General features: G+C 49.1%; 1 protein-coding gene across 1 annotated transcript in view; it reads right to left on the bottom strand.

Moving 5' to 3' along the window:
- Positions 1 to 338: 338 nt before the first annotated feature.
- Positions 339 to 21648, bottom strand: part of mboat2a (membrane bound O-acyltransferase domain containing 2a) — a 46427-nt gene continuing 25117 nt past the window's right edge. Inside the window, exons 4-13 of the mRNA XM_072698773.1 lie at positions 12543 to 12638; positions 11434 to 11489; positions 8061 to 8115; positions 6079 to 6262; positions 4813 to 5005; positions 3604 to 3707; positions 3449 to 3513; positions 2733 to 2865; positions 1451 to 1602; positions 339 to 547 (exon numbers count right to left, since the gene is read on the bottom strand). Of these exons, the coding sequence (XP_072554874.1) occupies positions 370 to 547; positions 1451 to 1602; positions 2733 to 2865; positions 3449 to 3513; positions 3604 to 3707; positions 4813 to 5005; positions 6079 to 6262; positions 8061 to 8115; positions 11434 to 11489; positions 12543 to 12638 (1216 nt within the window). The 3' untranslated portion in view covers positions 339 to 369. The remainder of the gene's footprint in view (positions 548 to 1450; positions 1603 to 2732; positions 2866 to 3448; positions 3514 to 3603; positions 3708 to 4812; positions 5006 to 6078; positions 6263 to 8060; positions 8116 to 11433; positions 11490 to 12542; positions 12639 to 21648) is intronic.

Raw genomic sequence — 21648 nt, 5'->3', positions numbered from 1 at the left:
TTCCCCGGCATCCCAGTGTCTGGATTAGACCCTTCCGAAGTTCAGCGTTATTATTACTTGTTAAATTCGTGGCGCTTCATGCGCTCTGTCCCAGTGCTGTGCCGGGTTCGGGCCGAACGCTACGGCAGCTTTCGTCGATGGTACCGGAAGGTCGATCCTGGTTTTATAGCTTCTCTCTTCGACTCTCCTCTCTTCCGTCTTTTTTTTTTCCAATCTCTCCGTTTTGCGAGAGGAGTACCGCCCCCATACTGAGCATCCCGGCGTTCCGAAGGCTAGCAAGCCGATCAGTGGACGGACAGACGCCCCCCCCCCCAGCCCCCAGCCCTCACTCCCCCTGCTGGGTGCCCTCCCCCCTACCCCAACCCCGCTTCATGTGGTCTTCAGCTTCTGGTTGCTGTTGCTGTCCATGGCGGGGTGGCTCCTGAGGGCCTCTGTCTGAGGTGGGGCGGGCCCCTCGGAAGTGTCCTTCGGCCGCAGGTGCCTGGGCTTCACTGGCATGGTGGCCACCAGGAGGAGGCATATGATGTGGATGCAGAAGTACCACGACCTATCACAATGAAAGGGAGGAGGGGCCTACAAGGTCAAACATTCCACTGACCAATGAGCTGCCTCTGCCAAAGCTGCAGGAAATTTGCATATTTATATAGAAGGCAGGTGCTCTAGGACTAAAAACCTTCAAACTCAGAATGACACCAAGGCCTCAAGCTAGCCAGCCTCTGGTGTGGAGTTCAGTTTAATTAAGCCTGGTTCAAGAAAACCTCTGTTCAGTTTGAAATTGATACATTATCATGAAATGAGCCAATACAGTACAGTTATGAAACTTTAACAGTCAGGTTTTGGGCAGCAAAGACACCTCACTGACAACTCCCCACCACATGGCACCCAAAGACCAATGTACAAATGTAGCTGTTGAGTAAAGAAACATCACAGTGGTGCGATTACAGGGCTTTGACTCTAGGGGGCGTTCACATAGCTTTACTTATGCCATGCGTCTTTGGAATGACAGAAAAACATGGCTCTTGTTTTGCTCAAAGGACGCTGGCTGAGTAAAGTCAATTTTTATGTCAGGCAGTAAACAGCCCTTCTGAGGGCAGTAAATCTGCATCGTTATAGATCGGTAGCTGAGTTACTCAAATGGGAGAAGCACCACATTCCCACACCATAAATTAAAGATTCGGCTGGTGAGCAAGGCTATATAAGAAAAAGTTTGCCACTGCAGGGAAGGATTCTAGAATTTATTAAAGAGGAGCCATAATTCATACAGAGGGGCCATCTTCATTATTAGCCAATGATATGTTTTGAATCGGTGAGTGACAGAAGCCGGGCCAATCAGCTTTAAGCTGAGGCCAGTGCCCCTGTGGACCCGCCCCTCAATATGCCCCTCAGCAACGACTCCCACAAAACCTTCCTCCCCCCCCCCACCTCCACCCAGCATGGGGTCTTTCCTCACCTGTAGAATTTTAGCGAAGGGCTCACGGCCAGCAGGACAAAGGGCACCACCGTGTAGCATATTGCGATCTGTGTCGCTACCCACGTGATGATGTCATAGGCCAGCTTCAGCGAGGCGGACCCCTGGAAGTGCCGTCTCAGGTTGTGCCGCACCTGGAAAGGGGGCCCAGATAAATCAGGGGGAGTCACTTCAGCGCACTCGCAATGACAAACGACGAATTGTCTAATTTTGGCAGCTGTTAATGTGACACTCAGGGACAGTGAAAACATGTTATACCCAGATAAATCAGCTTCAGTAAGACATCAAAAACAGCACATTTCAAGGAATGCAAGTTGCTCAGGATAAAAATGTCTGATTAGCTCTGAAATATAATGCAGCTTCAGTTACGTCTGAACCTTCAGCTTCAGGTGAAAAGCCAGTCTGGGGTCAAGTCAAGGTGCGACAGGCCAAAAGGCAGCTCTTGTCACATGTCTGGACATTACGGGAGAGACAAGGATGGCATGGGTGCCCGCATGTCACTCGGGACCATCACGAAAACATACGGTCTGACCGATACACAAGGAAAACAGAAATGATAGATAGACAGACAGACATAAATAAATAAGCAAGCTTATTTTTAAATCAATCCATCCATTTTCTTTAGCCATGCACGGCGGAGGGGGTCCAGACCCTATCCCGGAAGGTTCATTTTTAAATAAGAAACTACCGCTGTAAGTTTCGAACACGTCTGATAACATGGCTGGGCTTGTCTAATTTAGTCATTTCAAAACATATTTCTTTATTGTTTCAATATCCAAGTATCCAATATCGGATATCTTAAGGGATTTTCCGGATCGTTTGCATTACTGTGACTCAGATGTCACGTCTGGCCGAGCCGGATGGCTTCTGGGACTTGATCACCACAGATCTGAGTAACGCAGGTGCCGATCTGATCCAAATCAAAGGCAGGCTCTTTTTAAACAGATGTGAGGCCTGAGAAATGAAGCATTCTTACAAAGGGTCTGCATCCCCTGTCCCCAAAGAAAGGCTGCACAAGAACAGGGATATCTGAGGGCTGCAGCCATCTGAAGGTCCTGCTCTCAAACGGTTTTGAATCTTAAAATAAGCTTAATTTGCATAATTCCGACTTTCTGTAAAGCAGTGTTCGCAGATGCGCTGCATTCTTTGTATTAATCTTAATTTTTCTATTAATCTGTTTTCACCATTTTGAGTGTGTGATATTTCAGTCAGTAATGTGGTAATATTTTTAGCGCGTAACTTCGACAGGTAAGGAGCCACTCACGGCGCGCGCTGCCAGGGTCATTAGGATGCCCGTTAGGAAGGTGAGGTAGTAGCCGGGATACACGCCGTGCCAAATGGCCGACAGCAGGAAGGTGGCCACCGTCGGGTTGTAGGGACAGCGCTCGTAACAAACCCTGTGGGGAGAGTGTATTCCCATTCGCATCAAGCCCCACATATAAAAAAAACATTTTTGCGTACACAGCCACTAACAAATCAGAAAGCAGCTTACATAACCGCTAACAAATCAGCAACCAGCTTACACAGCCACTAGCAAATCAGAAAGCAGCTTTCGTAACCGCTAACAAATCAGCAACCAGCTTACACAGCCACTAACAAATCAGCAACCAGCTTACACAGCCACTAACAAATCAGCAACCAGCTTACACAGCCACTAGCAAATCAGCAAACAGCTAAAGCAGTCAATGACAAATGAGTAGTTAGCACACAGAAACAGTCAGAACTGACATTTCACACACATGCATGAAATAATACGGGTGTGACCAGGGTCCCAGCAAGTGACCCTCACCCACAGCATGACGAAAGATACAAACCAAAAAGAAACATGTGCTACTAATCATTTATTTGATTTATTTGGCATATGTCAGCAATGGTAACAGTGCCAACAGCCTCACTGAACATTACTGAAATGCCAAACTAGAGCTACCTATTTCATTGACTCTCAGGTATGTCTGAAAAACAAACATATGACTTATTTACCTTTTGAGCCAAAGTGCCGTCTGGATATTCCAGTTGTCGAGGAACATCTTGAAGCTGGTGGCGAACTGGAAATCGGGGAGAGCACGTCTGTTAGCGCTGCTGTCGCGTGACGAGGCCTCATGCTTTACCTGCTAACCTCTATGTAACCTGCTAACCTCTATGTCCAGTATCCTCAGATTAGATATCAAGTCCCATCTGGGAGTGCCGTCCTTGGCGTAGCCATTAAACCCGAATCCAGCAGCGTTGTTGATGGCGTCAGCTGTCCGAGAACAAGGACCACAGAGTTACGGCATAGCAAGTTATCTGTGCTGGATCATGTTGTGTTAATGAGGACAACACCTCTAGGGATACGAGCAGCCAATAATAAGCGATACACAAATCTGTGTACCTTCACGTTAACTAGGATATCAGCATTTTTATAATAAGTAACTAAATTAATGCTTTTCAGAATCTAGCTTCCTTTTTACTCCTCGAGAGAGAGGAGTATAAAATCACGAGATATCACGCTTCCGTAATTCATTTAGTGAATGATAGTGAGCATAATTACCTCAACTACTGCTTAAAGGCTGCTTTTGGGACAGTTCTCTTTACAGCCACATGGGGGCAGAAGATGACAAGAAAACTATCTTGGGTCTAGTTGCAAGACCTGAAAAGCAGCTGATTTTGCCATCAAATACTTTTCCTGCACAAATTAGTTAAGGAATTATTAATTAATCTGGTAAGCTATTTTGTTTTCTCAATCTATCAAATCTATCCTAAGGGTACTGTACAGTTGCCATCCCTGTTGCTGGCCAAATATTTGCACATTTTCCTGACAATTAACAGAACAGTTTGAAATGCAGAACTGGACTTGAGGCAATCCCCCATAATCCCCCAGCCACTGCACTGTGGGCTACTGGCTCCACTGACCCACATGCTTAGAGGAGCCTGTTGGTTCAATAACACTCTTTGCAAAGTAGGTGTCACTATAGAGCAATGCGCATAAGAGGACGTCAGTAGTCCAACCCCTCTGACAAAACGCGAGCTGATTAGCATTTGCTGGGCCTCTTTGCCGACAGACACCTAATGTAGCATGGGAGGATGGGGGGGGGGTCATCTGGTCCTCCAGATTTTGGTAGCTAGCTCTAGGTAATTACGACGTGGGGTCATGAGGGGAAACACTTGCTGCTCTGCAACAATCAAAGGTAGTATGTACCGAAAAAGTTGCTCTGGATCATACTTAAATGTCTTCACATTAGACAAATCCCACATTGTTGCCTGCTGCTTTAAACAAAACTCCGCCCCTGCATGAAAAATACGTACAATTTTGAAGTGTGAAAAATTTACACGAAAATGGCTGAATCGAGGGAAACCCTATAGCTTACCGAGAGTCCAGACGAAGTAGTACTTCGGTCTGGTGGCCAACATGGACAGGTAGAGGTAGCCAACCTGCAGGTAGAAGGGCGTGCTGGCGATGAAGTCGTCCTGGATGTTGCGCTCCACGGAACACACCCGGAAGACGGACAGGTAGACCAGCAGCGACGCAGCACAGACGCACAGCTTATAGATCACATCCTTCTGTGGGAGGAAGACGAGCTCGTCTCAGGGGCTGGACAGGCGGCCTTCGGGTGGTTTTCGCGCTCTCGCTACGTGGAGGACGTGAAAATCGCACCGGCACAATAGCAGGGTGTGTTTGTGCCATCACGGAAAATGAAATCACCCCAAAACATGGAAACATTCATGGGAAAATAAGCGAATGATTCAGTTCAAAATAAGAAAGTGATTCAATTTAATTAGTGTGCTGAGCAATGAAAAAACCAAAATAGCTGGTTTCCAGGAACTGAGAAAGCACCGGGTTTCCAACCATACTCGTTATATTTTACTGTAATTAATCTTGAAACAGTACCAGCCAATTTCTTTTGGCTTTTTGCGTGTCTGGAGCTGAGAATTCAAGAGCAATGTTAATACAAATCCTCTGTGCACTTGGATTAGTTTTTCTCCCCCTGCGTTTATCAAAACAAACTGAGGAACTGTGTTTCTTCATCCCAAACAGGCCTCCTACAGGCCTGCGACTCAAGCTGGTGATTATTTTTTAAAGATGCCCATAAAACTACTAAAGGCTGCAACTGGCAAAAGTCCCAGTCAGATAAGGGAGGGAGCTCTGGTTCAGGAAAATGCCAGGACTGCCAGGCGACCCTGAAGGAAGCGGTAGGGGGGAAGATCCGGCGCTGCAATGCCATGCGATGAGATGCAATGAGATGCGGCAATCGAGTGTCACATGCCGGTATGACTCACGAGGATTGGGATGTTCCAGGACAGAAACTGATCGGAGCCAAGCTAAAAGCTCGAGCTCTGAGAGACACAGCTCAACACGCTAAGCAACTAGTAATGCATGGCCCAGTTGAACATCACACACGACATGCTCTTATATCCCCAGCTCACACGTGCAAATCACGAACCATGCTAGCCAGCGGCTAAAGGTTAGCGCAAAATGCGCAACATCAAGCTAGCTAGCGTGCAACTAGACATTAGCATGCGGCTAAATGTTAGCATGCGGCTAAAGGTTAGCACACAATATAAAATCCATCGTGCTTTTGAAAAGTGTGGCTATCATGAAACACGATCCAGCATCTGTGTGCCCAGCACGGTACCTTAGGTGAGGGGTCCCTCTGCTTGTACTTCCCGTTCTCCTTCCCGTTGGACTCTAGCTGCTTGAGGTGGTAGGCGGTGCCTTCGATAAAGGCGATGTAGTCGTTGTAGGAACATGTGGGTCCCGCCAGGATCCCCATAAAATTGCAGTTATAGCTCAAATATTCCAGCAGGCTTGGGACCCTCCTGTCAACGCCAAGAGGGAGCCATTACTCGGACGGCATGCGGTAGGCAGACTGAGCGACGAGCGAAGGCTTTCATTGAAGAAGAAAAAAAATCGTAAGAAGAAAACCTCAGAAGATGCAGTGAACATACACAGACCAAGTATGACATGCCTTTTAAATCCAGGCGACCGCTTTGGGGGGTAGTTTAATATTTACAGGAATTTTCATTATGCTAACAGCCCTGCCAGGGGAACCGTTGACTTTTGGGATAATGCTGTGAGATTTACAGCAGCCACGCCGCACTGCAGCATGACTTCTAGAGACCACCTTTTGAATCCTTGGGTCTAAAAAAGACGTCGTGAAATCAAGAGTCCTCCCACACGCGGGACTCCAAACCGGCGTCATCTGTCATCCTCCTTCATCCTCTGAGGTACGGCTGCAGAAATATTCATTGGTTGCTTATTCTAATGTTACTGGACGCTCACTGGCCAAGGCTAGACGCCCCAAAAGGTTCCTCTCAGACACCCAGACGTTCCTATAACTACTTCATGCTGCGTAGAGACCAACACGCTCTCTTGGAACTTTTCTGTATCATTGCACATTTTAAATACTGTAACTAAAACCTATTACTGCACCTTTCTGTCATTCAGAAACTGCAAATGCAACTCAATGCCCATTTGTTTAACTATGTTAAAAACTTTTATTGTATTCTTCTCTTTATCTTAAGCCCATTTTTCAGTACGTCGTGTTTAAACTGTATTTACCTTTCAGATTTAATTTTCTATCACTGTCTTGCCCTATGGCTGACAAGATCGTAATGTGATCTGTGTATGACCCCATGCATCATATAACTGAAGATGACAATGAAGATACTTGGATTTGACGTTGACTTGAAATATAAACTGTGTAACAGTGATAGCACAGTCCTCTAGCCAAGCAGATTAACATACGTTTTTGACGCATTCCTAAACATCAGTACCAAGATGTTGCAGGCCTTGGTGTTTGGACCGTTTCCAACTTAAAAAAAAAAAACATCTTAGTGATTCTTACGGGTGTCTCATTGCCTTGTGTGGATTACCCAGCTTCTTCTGGCTTAGACACCGATCACACGGCTGCGTGAATGTGCCGTTGCCCTGGAAACGGCGGGGAATCCCTCAGCGTACCGCCGGGTTCCCTCTGTACTTACCACGATTCAAATCCTGTGTTTATGTTTTATGCTAATATCTGCCGAATATGCCCAATTTGCAGAGCCTGGCATCTATCTGGGTTTAAAATAGCACAAAATATTTACTAAGGCTGTCTCGCAGAGTCTCTCTGAACAACGAGAATAATGCGAATAATCCACAGACTGGACGAAACTCAAAAGAAAATGCAAGATGGTCATTCGAGATGGAGGGGGAAAAAAAAAGCTTTTTCAGCTGAAAGGGAACAGCAAGTCTTTAGTCAACGTGACGCACGGCAGCGTGTATTTACAACATAGCACCCCGTTCACGTTCACAGAATGAAAAAAGGAGCTTTTGTTTCTGGAAGATACAAGGTTCTGTTCGCCACCACTTTGTTAGGTTAGAGTGTAGGGAAAATGTACAGTACAGGGGGTGGAAAAGGGCAAGCACCCCCCCCCCAGTATGTAAACAGACCTTCATATTTAAACTTTGTCCTCCCCAACATCAAACTCTCTCTAATGCCACTGGCCAAAAAAAACTGCTGAGCCATGCCGATGAGATGATGTCATCTCCCATAACCACCCCCCATCCCAATACGCTTGGCATACAGTGCCCCTCCGCCCCCCCAGGGGCCGCACACATACCTTCGGAACATACCTTACGGCAAAGCATCTCTGGCTGGCAGTGAGCATCTCCTCTTTGACCGTCATCCCTGCGGAACACAGAGAGGACACAGTCGTGTGGTCAGCCCCGGTCGCCGTGGTTACTCAATGGACCGGCACGGAACCCTGGGAGAATGGAAGGCAATCCCTTGCCCCAACATCTGAAAATCTGAATGTACCATGTACCATGTACCATGATTAACCAGCTCAAGGCAGGATTTACAGAGTTCCAGCTACAGTAAAGTAGATGTTCCCTCCAACTGCAAACCAAAACCCCATAACTATTACAGTGGCACTGGATACACCATCTAAAAAGGACTTGCCTTGGTGGAACATTGGAAATTTTGGGATAATTGTAAATGCTCCACGGTGTCCCCCTGTCCTGTGCCCTGTGATGGACTGGCATCCCGTCCACGGTGTCCCCCTGCCCTGTGCCCTGTGATAGACTGGCATCCCGTCCACGGTGTCCCCCTGCCCTGTGCCCTGTGATAGACTGGCATCCCGTCCACGGTGTCCCCCTGTCCTGTGCCCTGTGATGGACTGGCATCCCGTCCAGGGTGTCCCCCTGCCCTGTGATGGACTGGCATCCCGCCCAGGGTGTCCCCCTGCCCTGTGCCCTGTGATAGACTGGCATCCCGTCCACGGTGTCCCCCTGTCCTGTGCCCTGTGATGGACTGGCATCCCGTCCACGGTGTCCCCCTGTCCTGTGCCCTGTGATGGACTGGCATCCCGTCCAGGGTGTCCCCCTGTCCTGTGCCCTGTGATGGACTGGCATCCCGTCCACGGTGTCCCCCTGTCCTGTGCCCTGTGATGAACTGGCATCCCGTCCACGGTGTCCCCCTGTCCTGTGCCCTGTGATAGACTGGCATCCCGTCCACGGTGTCCCCCTGCCCTGTGCCCTGTGATAGACTGGCATCCCGTCCACGGTGTCCCCCTGTCCTGTGCCCTGTGATGGACTGGCATCCCGTCCAGGGTGTCCCCCTGCCCTGTGATGGACTGGCATCCCGCCCAGGGTGTCCCCCGGCCCTGTGCCCTGTGATGGACTGGCATCCCGTCCAGGGTGTCCCCCTGCTCTGTGCCCTGTGCTTCCTGGGACAGAATCCAGGCTCATATAAACCAAATAATGGATAAGTGATAGGATGGATGGTTGGATGGATTCTTTCTGTCTGCTTTGGAGCAATAGTTTAGGACAAGGGCACTAAAAGAGAACACCTAACACTCTGATTCAAATGTGCATGGGACAGTATGCGAGATTAACATAAAAATCTGAAGAGGCAGACCCAGACTTCTGATATTTTTTAATGTAATCTTGAGTCTTCTCTTAAGATATATTAAGTCACATATCGAAAGTGAGTCTCAACACCTTTAACAGACCATGACTCAGGCTGCTCACAGACAATGAGGGAAGGAGCCGGAGCAGGGAACACGCCTGTATCTGAACCATTCCAGGTGACAGTTCCGACAGTTCTCTGCTCCGAGAGATCACTCCTAACATGAAATGACCAGACACACAGGGGTATATACAGGGGGCGGGGCCACAGGCCCTAGCTGAAAGCTGATTGACCCTGAAGTGCCCCCTCCCTGGTCACTTACCAATTCATAGCATATCATTGGCTAATGAAAAGGTCGGCCCCTCTGTATGAATTGTGCCCCCTACCTTAAAAAAATCCTAAAATTGCCCGCGCAGAAAACACTACATGAAATAATGTGATGATGTAATTTATTTAAGTGTCCCGCCAGCAAAAAAACTGACATCTTCAAGACGGCTGAAAAACAGCGTCTATTGCTTGGCTCCAATTCCTACGCATAATTCTAGAATAATCCGTCCGCTGGCCCTGCCGCTAGGCTTCTGCCGCCTCAGATGCATCTAAGCGGCCGTGCTGAAGGAGACGGTCTGGATAATTCCATGTTTATCACAACTGTTGTGCTGATAATGAGATCAGCCTGTTAATCAAACCGCATTACTGAGAACTCCTTGGGGGGGAGGGGGGGTCAAAATGCACCCTGCTTCGGCCTGCTGCAACGAAATGGCGCAGCCTTTTATGCCAAGCATGACCTGACTGGTCCAGATGCAGTGCTGCCCTCTGAAACACAGCGCCTCCTTGTGGCGGCGAATGTTAAGACATCATTGGAGGAGGAGAGTGCAGGGATGTGCCGCCGGATGCCGGGTATGCAGTAGTAAATTAAATGAAATTAAACTATATTAATGCGAGCAACATCTTTATTTCGCTTCCAAGAGTGTCAGAGTTCCAGATTGTTCTTTCAGGCAGTATTCCCCCAACACGTCTCTGAATGCGAGTCCTTACGAGTTCCTCTAGAGCGACCTTGTTGGCCGCAGTCACTCTGTGGCGGATGCTTTTAGAGCCCCGCGGAGAAGAGAGGATGATTCAGAAATAACCAGACAGGAAGTAGCAGGGTGCACTGGGAGGCAAACCACGGGATCCACCAGGTGTGAGAGAGAAAGGCGTGACTGCGACAGCAGCAGAGCTAGGAGCTCCAATCCCTGACATTACGAGAAGGAACATTAACAAAGGGGATCAGACAGGTTATATTCTGACCCCAAGGATAATCCATGTCATTTTTTTTTTCCTCCATCGTTTGTGTCACTGAATGAGTCACACCTTCCGCTAGCGATAGACAGGACCAGGTACAGGGGTGGGGCCAAGGGGCACCGGGCCAAGCTGAAAGCTGATTGGCCCCCATAGAGCCTCCTCATCCATCACTCATCGATCCCAAGCATATCATTGGTTGATGATAAGTTTGGCCCCTCTGTATGAATTATGCCCTGAATCACAATGGGGCTTTTCAAACTATATTTTTTACAGTTAGCATCCAATTTTAACTCACTTTCCCATTTCCAGTTTTCACCTGCATTCTGCACTCTTTATATATGTTATTACATACTGATCACATATTGCACCTATTGTCTGTATGTAGCATGTTATTGTTCACTATTCTGTTATTGCTTTGCATTGTTTTTCATTGTTATGTGTTGTTTAAGTCGCAGGAAGCTACAAAAACGGTTCATTGTACTTGTATTCATACCAGTGACAATGAAGCTTTTGAATCTTTGAATGCCTTCATGTGAATTATGGGCCTGGCTTCTGTCATTAGTCAACCAGCCTGCAAAACAGCAGTAAAAACTTTTAACGGTATTTAGACAAAAATGAATCATTAGCTGCTGCATTCCAGGCTTCCGCTAAAATAACCTTCGCAAAGAGAACGTCTCTGTCACAAGCCTCAGGTCCAAGGGCTGTACTGACACTGGTCCCCCCAGCCGCGGTGAATCTGGGGGTGCTTTCCAAACGGGCTAAGATGAGGAGCCCCCCCCCCCATGGACCCGGTGGCCCCCACTGAGTCTTCCTCACCGTCGTGAATCTCGAAAGCCAGGCTGGTGATCTTCTGCGTGATAACCATCATGGGGCTATCAGAGAAGGAAGAAACACACAGACACAGTGACCAACTAGCAAACTTACAACTTAACCACTGTAACAAGGTTCATTTTATAATTCAGGGCCTGACCCTCCCCAGCCAACAATTCTTCAACCCCCTGCTGTCTGATAGGAGGTTTCGCAGCATCAGAAGCAAAAAGGGAATTTCCCCACTGGGTTCGATAAAACTGGGGACTGGAAACACTGTCCTAGTGGATTGAGTGAGTCCCTGGAGTCGTGATTCCAAGCAGGTTTGAGCAGAGCACGGTTTTCGATAATGGCCCCTCCCCCTCCATAGTTCACCAGTCCGAAAAAAAACTCATCAGCGCCGCTCATATTAACCCACATTGAAATCTGCCGCACAGACATTATAATGGCAGGAACCTTCTCACTGTTAAAATCGAGATTCACACTGGATCAGATATCACAGCGCTAAAATCCATACGGCTCTGACCTTTCCAGAGTGCATTCCGCGTTGCTGCTGCCCGAAATGAAAAGGCGCTGATGACAGCACACAGCTGTCATAGACCGGACACTCCAGGGGGTCGTCGATAGGCCCGGCCGCTCTGGGGGCCAGCAAATGCCGCCCCTATTAGCTGGGGAGGACTGGGGAGTCCTAGCAAATGTCACTGGGCGAGTCTGTACAGCTTGTGGTGGAAGGTTGTTCAGACTGGATTGTGAAATGCTGGACGAGGCCTCTCGTTGTCCCAAGATACCCAGTGACCAGCCATCCCAGAGGTACCAGTCAGCTCTACCGACACCCCAAAGAATGTAAGGACCTCCATCCAGTCAACTTACCTTCCAACACATCACAGATACTGACTTGAAAACCTACAGTGGGCGGGTGTATGGTACGCTGTCAATTGCCGATTGGTTAGCCCGCCTTCCTTCGGCCACATCATTGGTCCTCTTTGGGTGATTGACAGCACAACAAACCCCGCCAACTGCAGCTTTCAAATTCTACACAGTTCCAATTATAAATCCAAGCATGAGCTAATTAGACGCGAGAGTCCAACACTGGGGGGTGGGCGGCTGGGGGGGCTTACCCAGTGAAGTCAGCGGAGTACATGCCGTAGTCGAAGACGTAGACCCGCGTGATCTGGCAGAGGCTGAGGTACCCCAGGGCAACGATGAAACAATACCTGAGAAAAGAGAAAGAGATCACCAAAAATCTCAAGATACAGACTGGCTGACCCTATTACCCAAAGCCACTTCCATCCATCTGAACTGCTATCCAATGGTACAACAGCAGACCCAGGGATTTGAACTGGCAGACAAAAGTTACAAGTCTGTACCCTTAACCAAGAGGGGCGAGTCACGAAGTTTGCTTGTGTGAGTGGCCCATTATGGTTTGTCGCTCCCTACTGGGCGTGCCAGGTGTTGCTCCCCTGCCGATATGAGGTCACTGAGGATGGGCGGATCCCGTATCATGCCACTCTGGTGACAGAAGACCATTTTCTTCAAGGGTTTTTGAAAGAAACCGAAACAGGGCGATACTTCAACAGGATAACTCCGGGGGCAGGGGTTCAGGGGCTAAAGGACAGACCGCCTTTCTCTGTCAAGCCACCATTAACACCCCAAGAAAGGAAGCCTTTCATTTCAGTCCAAGGCAACAAAAAAAAAACAATGATTCACACAGGACACCAGGGGGAGCCATGGAGCAGAGCATGGCCCATGATCATGCACCGGACCCGATTCTCAGACCCGAAGTGGGCCGGACTTCTGCCCCGCTGGGCGGAGACTCCACCCCCGGAATAATTAACTCTCCCGTTTAGCGGGCTGGCATCCGTGGCCTGCGGGTTCAGGCCCGGCTCCAGACAGATGGACTAGCAGGGGCTGCCAGCAAGCTGGCCTTCTGTCTGCCTTCCGACAGAAGCAGACCGTGTCCAAAAATCCGCAGGTTCGAAGATTCAACACGCATGCAGCTTATCACATTTTAATAAACCCCTAGCCATCAGTACACGCTCCCGACAAAGCGAATTAATGTGCGAGTTAACAGCCGCAGGACTAAACTGTGGGTCCCTTTAAAGCAGTGTTTCTGGACCCGGTCCTGGGGACCCCCAGAAAGTGGACATTTTTGCAGAGGCAGCCTCACATTCAACGATGCATTCATCGTTTCCCTAATGATGTGACTGGAAGACGTCGGGTTAAAAATGAAGCGATAAGCTGTAATCTGGACACAGCTTTGTACTTGGACACTAGTGCTTCAGTATTTGGAGGGTCTCTCTCTCCCTCTCTCTCTCCCCCTCTCCCCCTCTCCCCCTCCCTTTCTCCCTCTCTCTCTCTCGAGCACACACGGCAGTGATCTCCCTGGCCGACGGGGCCATGTGATATTCAGGTCAGCTCGGCGGCTGGGTGTGAAATTACCACCCCTGACACAGGGAGAGAGTGCAGACTCAAAAATAAAACCGTCCAACCAGGCCGCACCTTTGGAGCGAACGTGGGAATGAGAAGCGGAGGGCAGGAGGAAGGGTGGGGGGTGGGGGGGACAGCAGAGAAGAGGCAGTGATGGGGGGGGGGCAAAGATGGAGGGAGAGAAAGAGGACAGAGTGACTGAGAGAGGGGGAGAGGATGGGAGATAAAAAAAAGAGGAAGAGGTAAGATCAGGTGACAGAGAGCAAGAGATAAAAAGAGAGGAAAAAATGAGGTAAAAAGAGAAAAGAAAAAAATGAGAGCAGAGGGGGCACTGTATGGGTGTGAGGTGAGCACTGAAGCCCACAGCAGGGGTTTGAAAGTCCAGGACGACCTCTGAACTCTGAGTGACCCTTTGCCTGAGGCCAAAGTCACGATACAACAGCATCATTCATATTTTCATGACTCTTCTGCAAAAGCGTCATCTTACTCACCAGTATCCTGAGATCAGAAGACATTAACTATAACAAGACAGGGACTCGGTTAAAAATACATTTATTGGATCAACCAGAGACCAGAACGGAGCACCCCAAACTGGGCCATCTATCCACAATGCCAGGTTTTCTGCCCACTGGTTCCTGAGACAAATGGAACAGCACACCACAGGAAACCAGTAACCAGCGGGACCAGGCCTGCCGACTGGATGGTGCGATAACAGGCAGACTCAAGTGCAGAGGGCTAGAATTCCAGAAACAGGAAGCAGGACCCAGGAAACAGGAAGTGGGGCTGAAACACAACAAGATAACGACAATGAACAAGAAGGCAGGTGGCCGGTGCACCAGCTGCAGAATCCTAATCGAGACCGCGAACCCAGGAACAAGAATAATCGTGACCGTGAACCCAGGAACAAGAATAATCATGACCGCGAACCCAGGAATAAGAATAATCGAGACCGTGAACCCAGGAACAAGGCATCAGCCTACTAGGACTAATAAACTCAAGATGAGATGCCAGCCAAGTAGAACTAAAGACCCAGAAACAAAATGGCGGCACCAAAACCACAAAGCTGGTGACAATGCTGGCAACCATTTACATTTTATTTATTAAACAGATTCTTTTATCCAAAGTGATGAACAGCTGATAAGGCAGGGTCAGGCAGTCACTGGAGCAACTGGGGTTAAGGGCCACCCTCAAGGGGCCCAATGGTGACATCACTCTGCTGACTCTGGGATTCCTAACCTGCTCATCCACACACTGGCCTGTGAACAAAACCCAGGAGTAAAATACTAACGCAGCCGCACAGAATCAGAATCAGAGTCAGCCACCTCAGAGCAAGATCACCCAGGCCAGGTTCCATTACCTGGTTACAGGACGGGCGTAACCAAGACATGAACCAGCCCCAAAGTCATTGCACACCACTTTCACTTCAACTTCAGCCATTTTTAACACCTTTCACAATCCCTGTGCGGCCTGTAGGTCCCGGTCGGAGCCTGGGACTAAAGTAGACTGTGGCCTAAATGACAACAGACACCAGCTGGCTAAAGCTGGGCCCAAATTAGCCAATCAGTGAGCTCATGTAGGGAAACAAAAACATCCAAATCGGCTTATGGGTTCAGCTGTAGGGAACCTGGCTCCCATTGGCTAGTATAGCCACCCGTCAGCCTCTGCACCAATCCCTGCACCCAGGAAGCACGATGCCTACTTCCTTTTGTTATGAAGGAAAACCAAGAGAACTGCACACGTGTAATACCACAGACCGCCAGCTGGACGCGACAGAGCGGCTTCATGGCGGTACGCTGCTCAGCTCTCGCTGCATCAGGTGTCTCCACCGATTTGAATGGAACCTCCTCATGCTCCTGGCATCCGGCCGGCCTCTGCTGGGCATCCTGGAAAAGCAGAGCTCCGTCTGATACAGCCAGATGGTCCTGGTTATTGCAGGATGGACTCAGACAAGGCCGCAGTGGCTGAGGGACACGCACAGCCTACTGAGAACACAGACATCTCAGGCTGCAGCAGTGCACAGTCAAAGTGAGGCACAGACCGCCGTCAGCCGCGACGAAGCACATGTCTGTACATCGCGCCGTTAGCCGCGATGTACAGACAATATCTGGTCTAGTAGCACACAGACACTCAGGACGCTATTGGGTGGCGCTGAAAAAACCTCATATCTAGTAGAGGATCACAGTTTTGGGGCGTGACCAAGGCGTCGGTCTGCTGGATGACAGCGGTCGCCGTGGAAGGCAGTCTGAAGGACAGCGTGGCCATCAGCCAAGCTGGGACAGGCCTAATCGGCCGCAGAAAATACCACGGCGGCCCAAGATTGGGGAAGAGGATCGATGGCCAATCGACGGGCTGGGCCCTGCTCCGAGGCCATCAGGACAAGACATACAGCAACAATTAGGTTTATTTACCATGCTGTCACCCGGGAGACCAAATGTCCCTCCTTTTACTGAAGGAGACACCCACAGAAACTAAATTCCAGCCACTGTGAAAATCTACATGAAAGGCCCAAGCCCCCAGTCCCAATAGGGCAGGACTGCTAACGACAGACAGTCATCTTATTCCCCAATATTCCACAGACAGCATTCAGAAACACCGCAATTGGTTTATTTCACATTCAATTATAATTGTACACTGCCTTTTTAGTTTAGCTAAATTACTGAAGTCCGTGAGAAAGTCAAATTATGCAGCTATTTTAGAAGCCAGAACAACAGCACAGTGCTTTAAAATAAATTTCCTGTAACATTTAACCTACATGCCCACGAACGTTGCCATTCCCTGTTTGCGCAATTTCACTTCAACTCTGGCAGTCCGTACAGAGTAACAGCCATTAAACACAGCTAAATTATCCTCTGAGGGCTGACATTGTACTCCTAAACAAATATCTGTGGACATGAGAAATACTGACTGCCATTTATTATCCAGGCTTAAAGTTAAATTTATTTTAAGCCCAGACCTTCAGTAGTTACCCATAACCCCCACTGAGGTGACTCACTGTCCTCACAACGGAGTCTTTGTTGTACAGTTGAGGGTTACAGGGGGTCCAGCATCTGTCCCAGACAGGACGAGGCAGGGAAACGCCCTGAACAGGATGCCGGTTCACTTGCACACGCGCACAGACACACAGACACACTGTCTATGGAGAATTTAGAGAACTAATTGTGGACAACGGAAGGAAACTCACATACACAGGAAGGATACACAAATTCCGTACACAGAGGATTCAAACCCACAGCCTACAGGATGTATAAAAGTCAAATCCCAAAACGTAATATAGATACCAGAAGCATATTGTGCCATAGGTTAACAGCTTAGACCCTAATGAAGGCATGCTGTGCTTTTAGTAAACATTCTGGCTGATCCTGACTGAACTGGCCGTGTCTAAGGGCCATCACTGTGGCAGCCGACAAACTTTCTCATCCAAAAGGGCTGAAATCTAACGGGATCCTTCAGGAAGGTGTTGAGATGGACACAGATTATTCCTGTGAGACAGATCAGCGGAAAGACGCAGCCGGGACTGGGGGGCCGTCGCCATGGTCACTGCAAACAACAAAAAAGAGCAGGAGGAAAAGGGGGCAGAAAGCTGCAGCAGAACCTGCGAGGGTTTAGTGGCGTTACGGAATCAGCCTGGGGCAACCAGACAGCAGCCTCGGGCAACCAGACAGCAGCCTGGGGCAACCAGACGCCGCGCTTAATATTCAAGGACTTGGAATGGAAAGCTGTCCCGTTTAAAAAATAATGACTCAAAAGCAAAACCCTCCTGCCTGGTAAGGAGATGACGGCCAAAAAACAAGCCTCCTTCCCATCCACCAGAGCAGGTACGATTGTGCCAGAAGCGGTTTCAAAGAATTAGCCGAGATGGATGTAAGGAACGTCAAAAAATGTTTGCACTGATTTTTCCAACACCACTGGGCAACCGGACATATCAAGGGCTGATGGGGGCTCAGGACTGGATCGCGTGGTGGTGGGGGCTCGGGACTGGATCGCGGTGGTGGTGGGGGCTCGGGACTGGACCGCGGTGGTGGTGGGGGCTCGGGACAGGACCGCGGTGGTGGTGGTGGGGGCTCGGGACTGGACCGCAGTGGTGGTGGTGGGGGCTCGGGACTGGACCACGGTGGTGGTGGGGGCTCGGGACTGGACCGCGGTGGTGGTGGGGGGGGCTCGGGACTGGACCGCGGTGGTGGTGGGGGGGGCTCGGGACTGGACCGCGGTGGTGGTGGGGGGGGCTCGGGACTGGACCGCGGTGGTGGTGGGGGCTCAGATGAGCCAGATGCTTCTCAGATGGTCATGTCAGGAATTCTTTGGAGCTGCGTATTTTTAAGCATTTGTTTTTAAGTGAAGTGACCAATGAATAATCGTTAGAAGCAGCTCAACATCCTGAATTTCATGAGTTTCTGATACAGGAAGATAAATCTGGGGGCAGGGACAGCGTCCTAATGTCTGAGAGGGGTGTGACTGTTACACTGCTCGGCCAGCAGATGGTGCTGTTCATGTTTCCCACGCGGCGGTGCAGAATATGGGCTGGAACGCTGGCGTGTGCGGCACAGTAGCCAAGTGGAGCGCCTCGCTGACATCACACGAAACCAACATGGCCAAAAGGCTAGCTGCACCACAGAAAAGGGACACATAAATGACCTCAACATCCTCCCGTGCGTGAGGGGAAGCAGGGCACCCTGTCCAAAACCAATAAGGAGCGATGTCTCTAGCTAGCCGGGCTAACGGCCCGCGGCACGGGGCTAGCTAGCCGGGCTAACGGCCCGCGGCACGGGGCTAGCTAGCCGGGCTAACGGCCCGCGGCACGGGGCCAGCACCGCCCTGAGGGAAGTGATCCATGTGCTTTTCTCCATTTCATTACTGTGGAGATTTATTTATCTGCCCCCCCGCAGGTCCACTTAACGACGGCCTGTGGAGGACGTCCATCTAGCTCACTTTAGTGCCGTCCAGAACCCAGCACAGAGGAGAGCTGTGCCTGCTGGCTGACAGCCCTCATCCCCCTTAACCCTGCAAACAAGTGGCTGTGGCTGCTACAGTGAAGCCTTTCTGTGCATATCGTCTTTCAATATCTTAGTTTCCAGCATAAATGTCTTCATGCCACCTGTGTCCCTCTGAACATCTCCGCCAAAATAAGCTCATGCATGCTTGTCTTACACGGCCTATTAATCACTCTGCCCCTTCCTGTCGCACCCTGCCCGCCCCTTCCTCTCGCACCCTGCCCGCCCCTTCCCGTCGCACCCTGCCCGCCCCTTCCCCTCGCACCCTGCCCGCCCCTTCCTCTCGCACCCTGCCCGCCCCTTCCTGTCACACCCTGCCCGCCCCTTCCTCTCCCACCCTGCCCGCCCCTTCCTGTCGCACCCTGCCCGCCCCTTCCTCTCGCACCCTGCCCGCCCCTTCCTGTCACACCCTGCCCACCCCTTCCTGTCACACCCTGCCCGCCTCTTCCTGTCACACCCTGCCCCCAAACACTCATTCTATAAACGCTTCTTTCTTTCTCCTTACCTCCCCCACCCCCAGTACAGGTGTTTGTCAGTAAACCCACCCTTTTAATGTTCCTCTCTCTCTCAATTCAATTTCAATTGGTTTTATCAGCAGAGCTCCTCGATTCCCACATTATAAAGAAGAAATCTGCACCAATTAATACTAATGAAGTCCCCCCCATCAGGGAGGGAGCTGATCGTTTGATCCATCCTCTTGAGCAGGACAATGATTTGCCTTAATTACGATTGTCCTTGGGAGAATATAATTTTTAGTATCTCAAAGTGCATAGCATTATATCACAAAACGATGCCCCGACCCCGTACACCTGCCCCCCAGCAGGGAAACCCAAATACTGCTGTCGAATCAGCAGCTCCCTCATCTTCCTCACCCCGCCCCCCTGGCTGGTATTAGCAGCCATGCTAACCGGGGCAGGACAGCCCCCCCAGAAGTCCACATGGGTTACGAGCAGGACCGGTCGCCACAGCGACGCACTGTTCATGTGACACTCACCTACATATCCACGCATCACACTGACAGCCATACGCGCAGACTTACGAAAAAACCCCAAACGCGGCTTGTTCAGAGTTGATGCATTTTATCGTTAATTGGCGTGTTCTGTTCACTTTTAACACATCTAATAATAAACACAATATATATATATAAATAGATACATATATAAACACACACCGATCAGCCTTAACATTAAAACCATCTGCCTAATATTGTGTAGGTCTCCCTCATGCTGCCAAAACAGCTCTGACCCATCGAAGCATGAACTCCACAAGACCTCTGAAGGTGTCCTGTGGTATCTGGCACAACTTTCTTCTAAAGTTGGTATTTTCACATTGGTTGACCAACGTTAGCAAGCTATAGCCTCACTACGGAGGGCAGCAGAAATGGGTTAATCTGTTCCTGTTAAACTAGCGTTACAGAGTGAATGCTTTTTAAAGACAGAAGTAAACAGCAAAACTGTACTGACACGTTTATCAGTGCATGTATGTGTATATTCGCGTGCATGGATTATAAGCCGCAATGCTGGGTAAGGCTGTCACTGTGTACTGTGACCTGACAAAACCAACGCCCAACTATAGTTTAAGTTTAGAAACATTTGCAAGTACGGTTTCTAACGTTTCACATGGTGTCTGGAAGGATCTGTATAAAATCATTATACAGTATACAGAGCCTGTGTTCTGCTTGCTACTTATTTTATTTATTTTAAATATGGCCAATAAAGTTATACCCAATGACATTTTTGTGGTGTGCTTGACACTTTTCCTGCCTTAAACACCTAAATTACTAGTGTGTTTTGGTAATGAAAATTGCTTATTACTGATTACATAAAACATTACATTTTTGTGGAGAAAAAAAACACTGAACATGAAATATTAAGTTTGTTGAGCTATTAGTTAAGTTCTCCCCAAACGAGCTTGATGGGACGAATGGCCTCCTCTCAACCACCTCAAACCACTCCTGAACAATTTTTACACTGTAGCAGGGCACACACACATTACCAGTCAAAGATCATGAAAATCATTAGTTTTTCAGGTTATACAGTAAGTATTATCCTGTGAACAAGCAGGGAGATGGAGTGCTGTGACAGATGACCTGGCCCCCCCACAATCCCCGACCTAAACGCTATAGGGCTGCTCTGGGATAGGTCTGATCAAAGAGTAAGAGCAAGGTGGCCAAGAACTTGTGCCCAGAACTTGTGGAAACTCCTTCAGGACTGTTGGAGAAGCATTCCAGGTGGCTACATCTGGAAGCTGGTTGAAAGAATACCAAGAGTCTGCAATGATGTCATGGAAGCTAAGGGGGGCTATTTTGAAGAGTGTAAAATCTGAGAAAATTCTGAGATGTTGAGCATTCTTGTTCATTGCAATATTTGATATGTAATACTTTACCTCAAAGCATTTACTATAAAGTGAATAACAGCTGAAATAGAGAGAAATGCATTAGAAGCAGATGTATCCAACCTTTAGACATACGTGTATATATAATATACAATACTGATTTTATACAGTATATCACACATACACTCATATGAACTTGTTAGCTCATGCCTAAAGGCACAATGCCACTGTGTGTAGCTTCAACCACAATAGCACTTTTTTCTACTCTGTTACTATATCCGGCAGAAGTGAGCCCACAGTTGGTGAATCGCAGCTTTTCTGAACACCTAGCCTCATTAACAGCCCTGACACGAGCCTCCGGTAAACCCTGGGGCAGACTGGACTTCCCTCCACTCATCCTCCAGCACAGATAACGCTCACAGACCAATGCTTTGGAATGCTCAAAATTCTGACCAATTCAGCCTGTGACAGACAC

The sequence above is a fragment of the Paramormyrops kingsleyae genome, chromosome 14 (genome assembly GCF_048594095.1).
Source record: "Paramormyrops kingsleyae isolate MSU_618 chromosome 14, PKINGS_0.4, whole genome shotgun sequence".
Lineage (NCBI taxonomy): Eukaryota > Metazoa > Chordata > Actinopteri > Osteoglossiformes > Mormyridae > Paramormyrops > Paramormyrops kingsleyae.
This window is presented reverse-complemented; position numbering and strand designations above follow the sequence as displayed.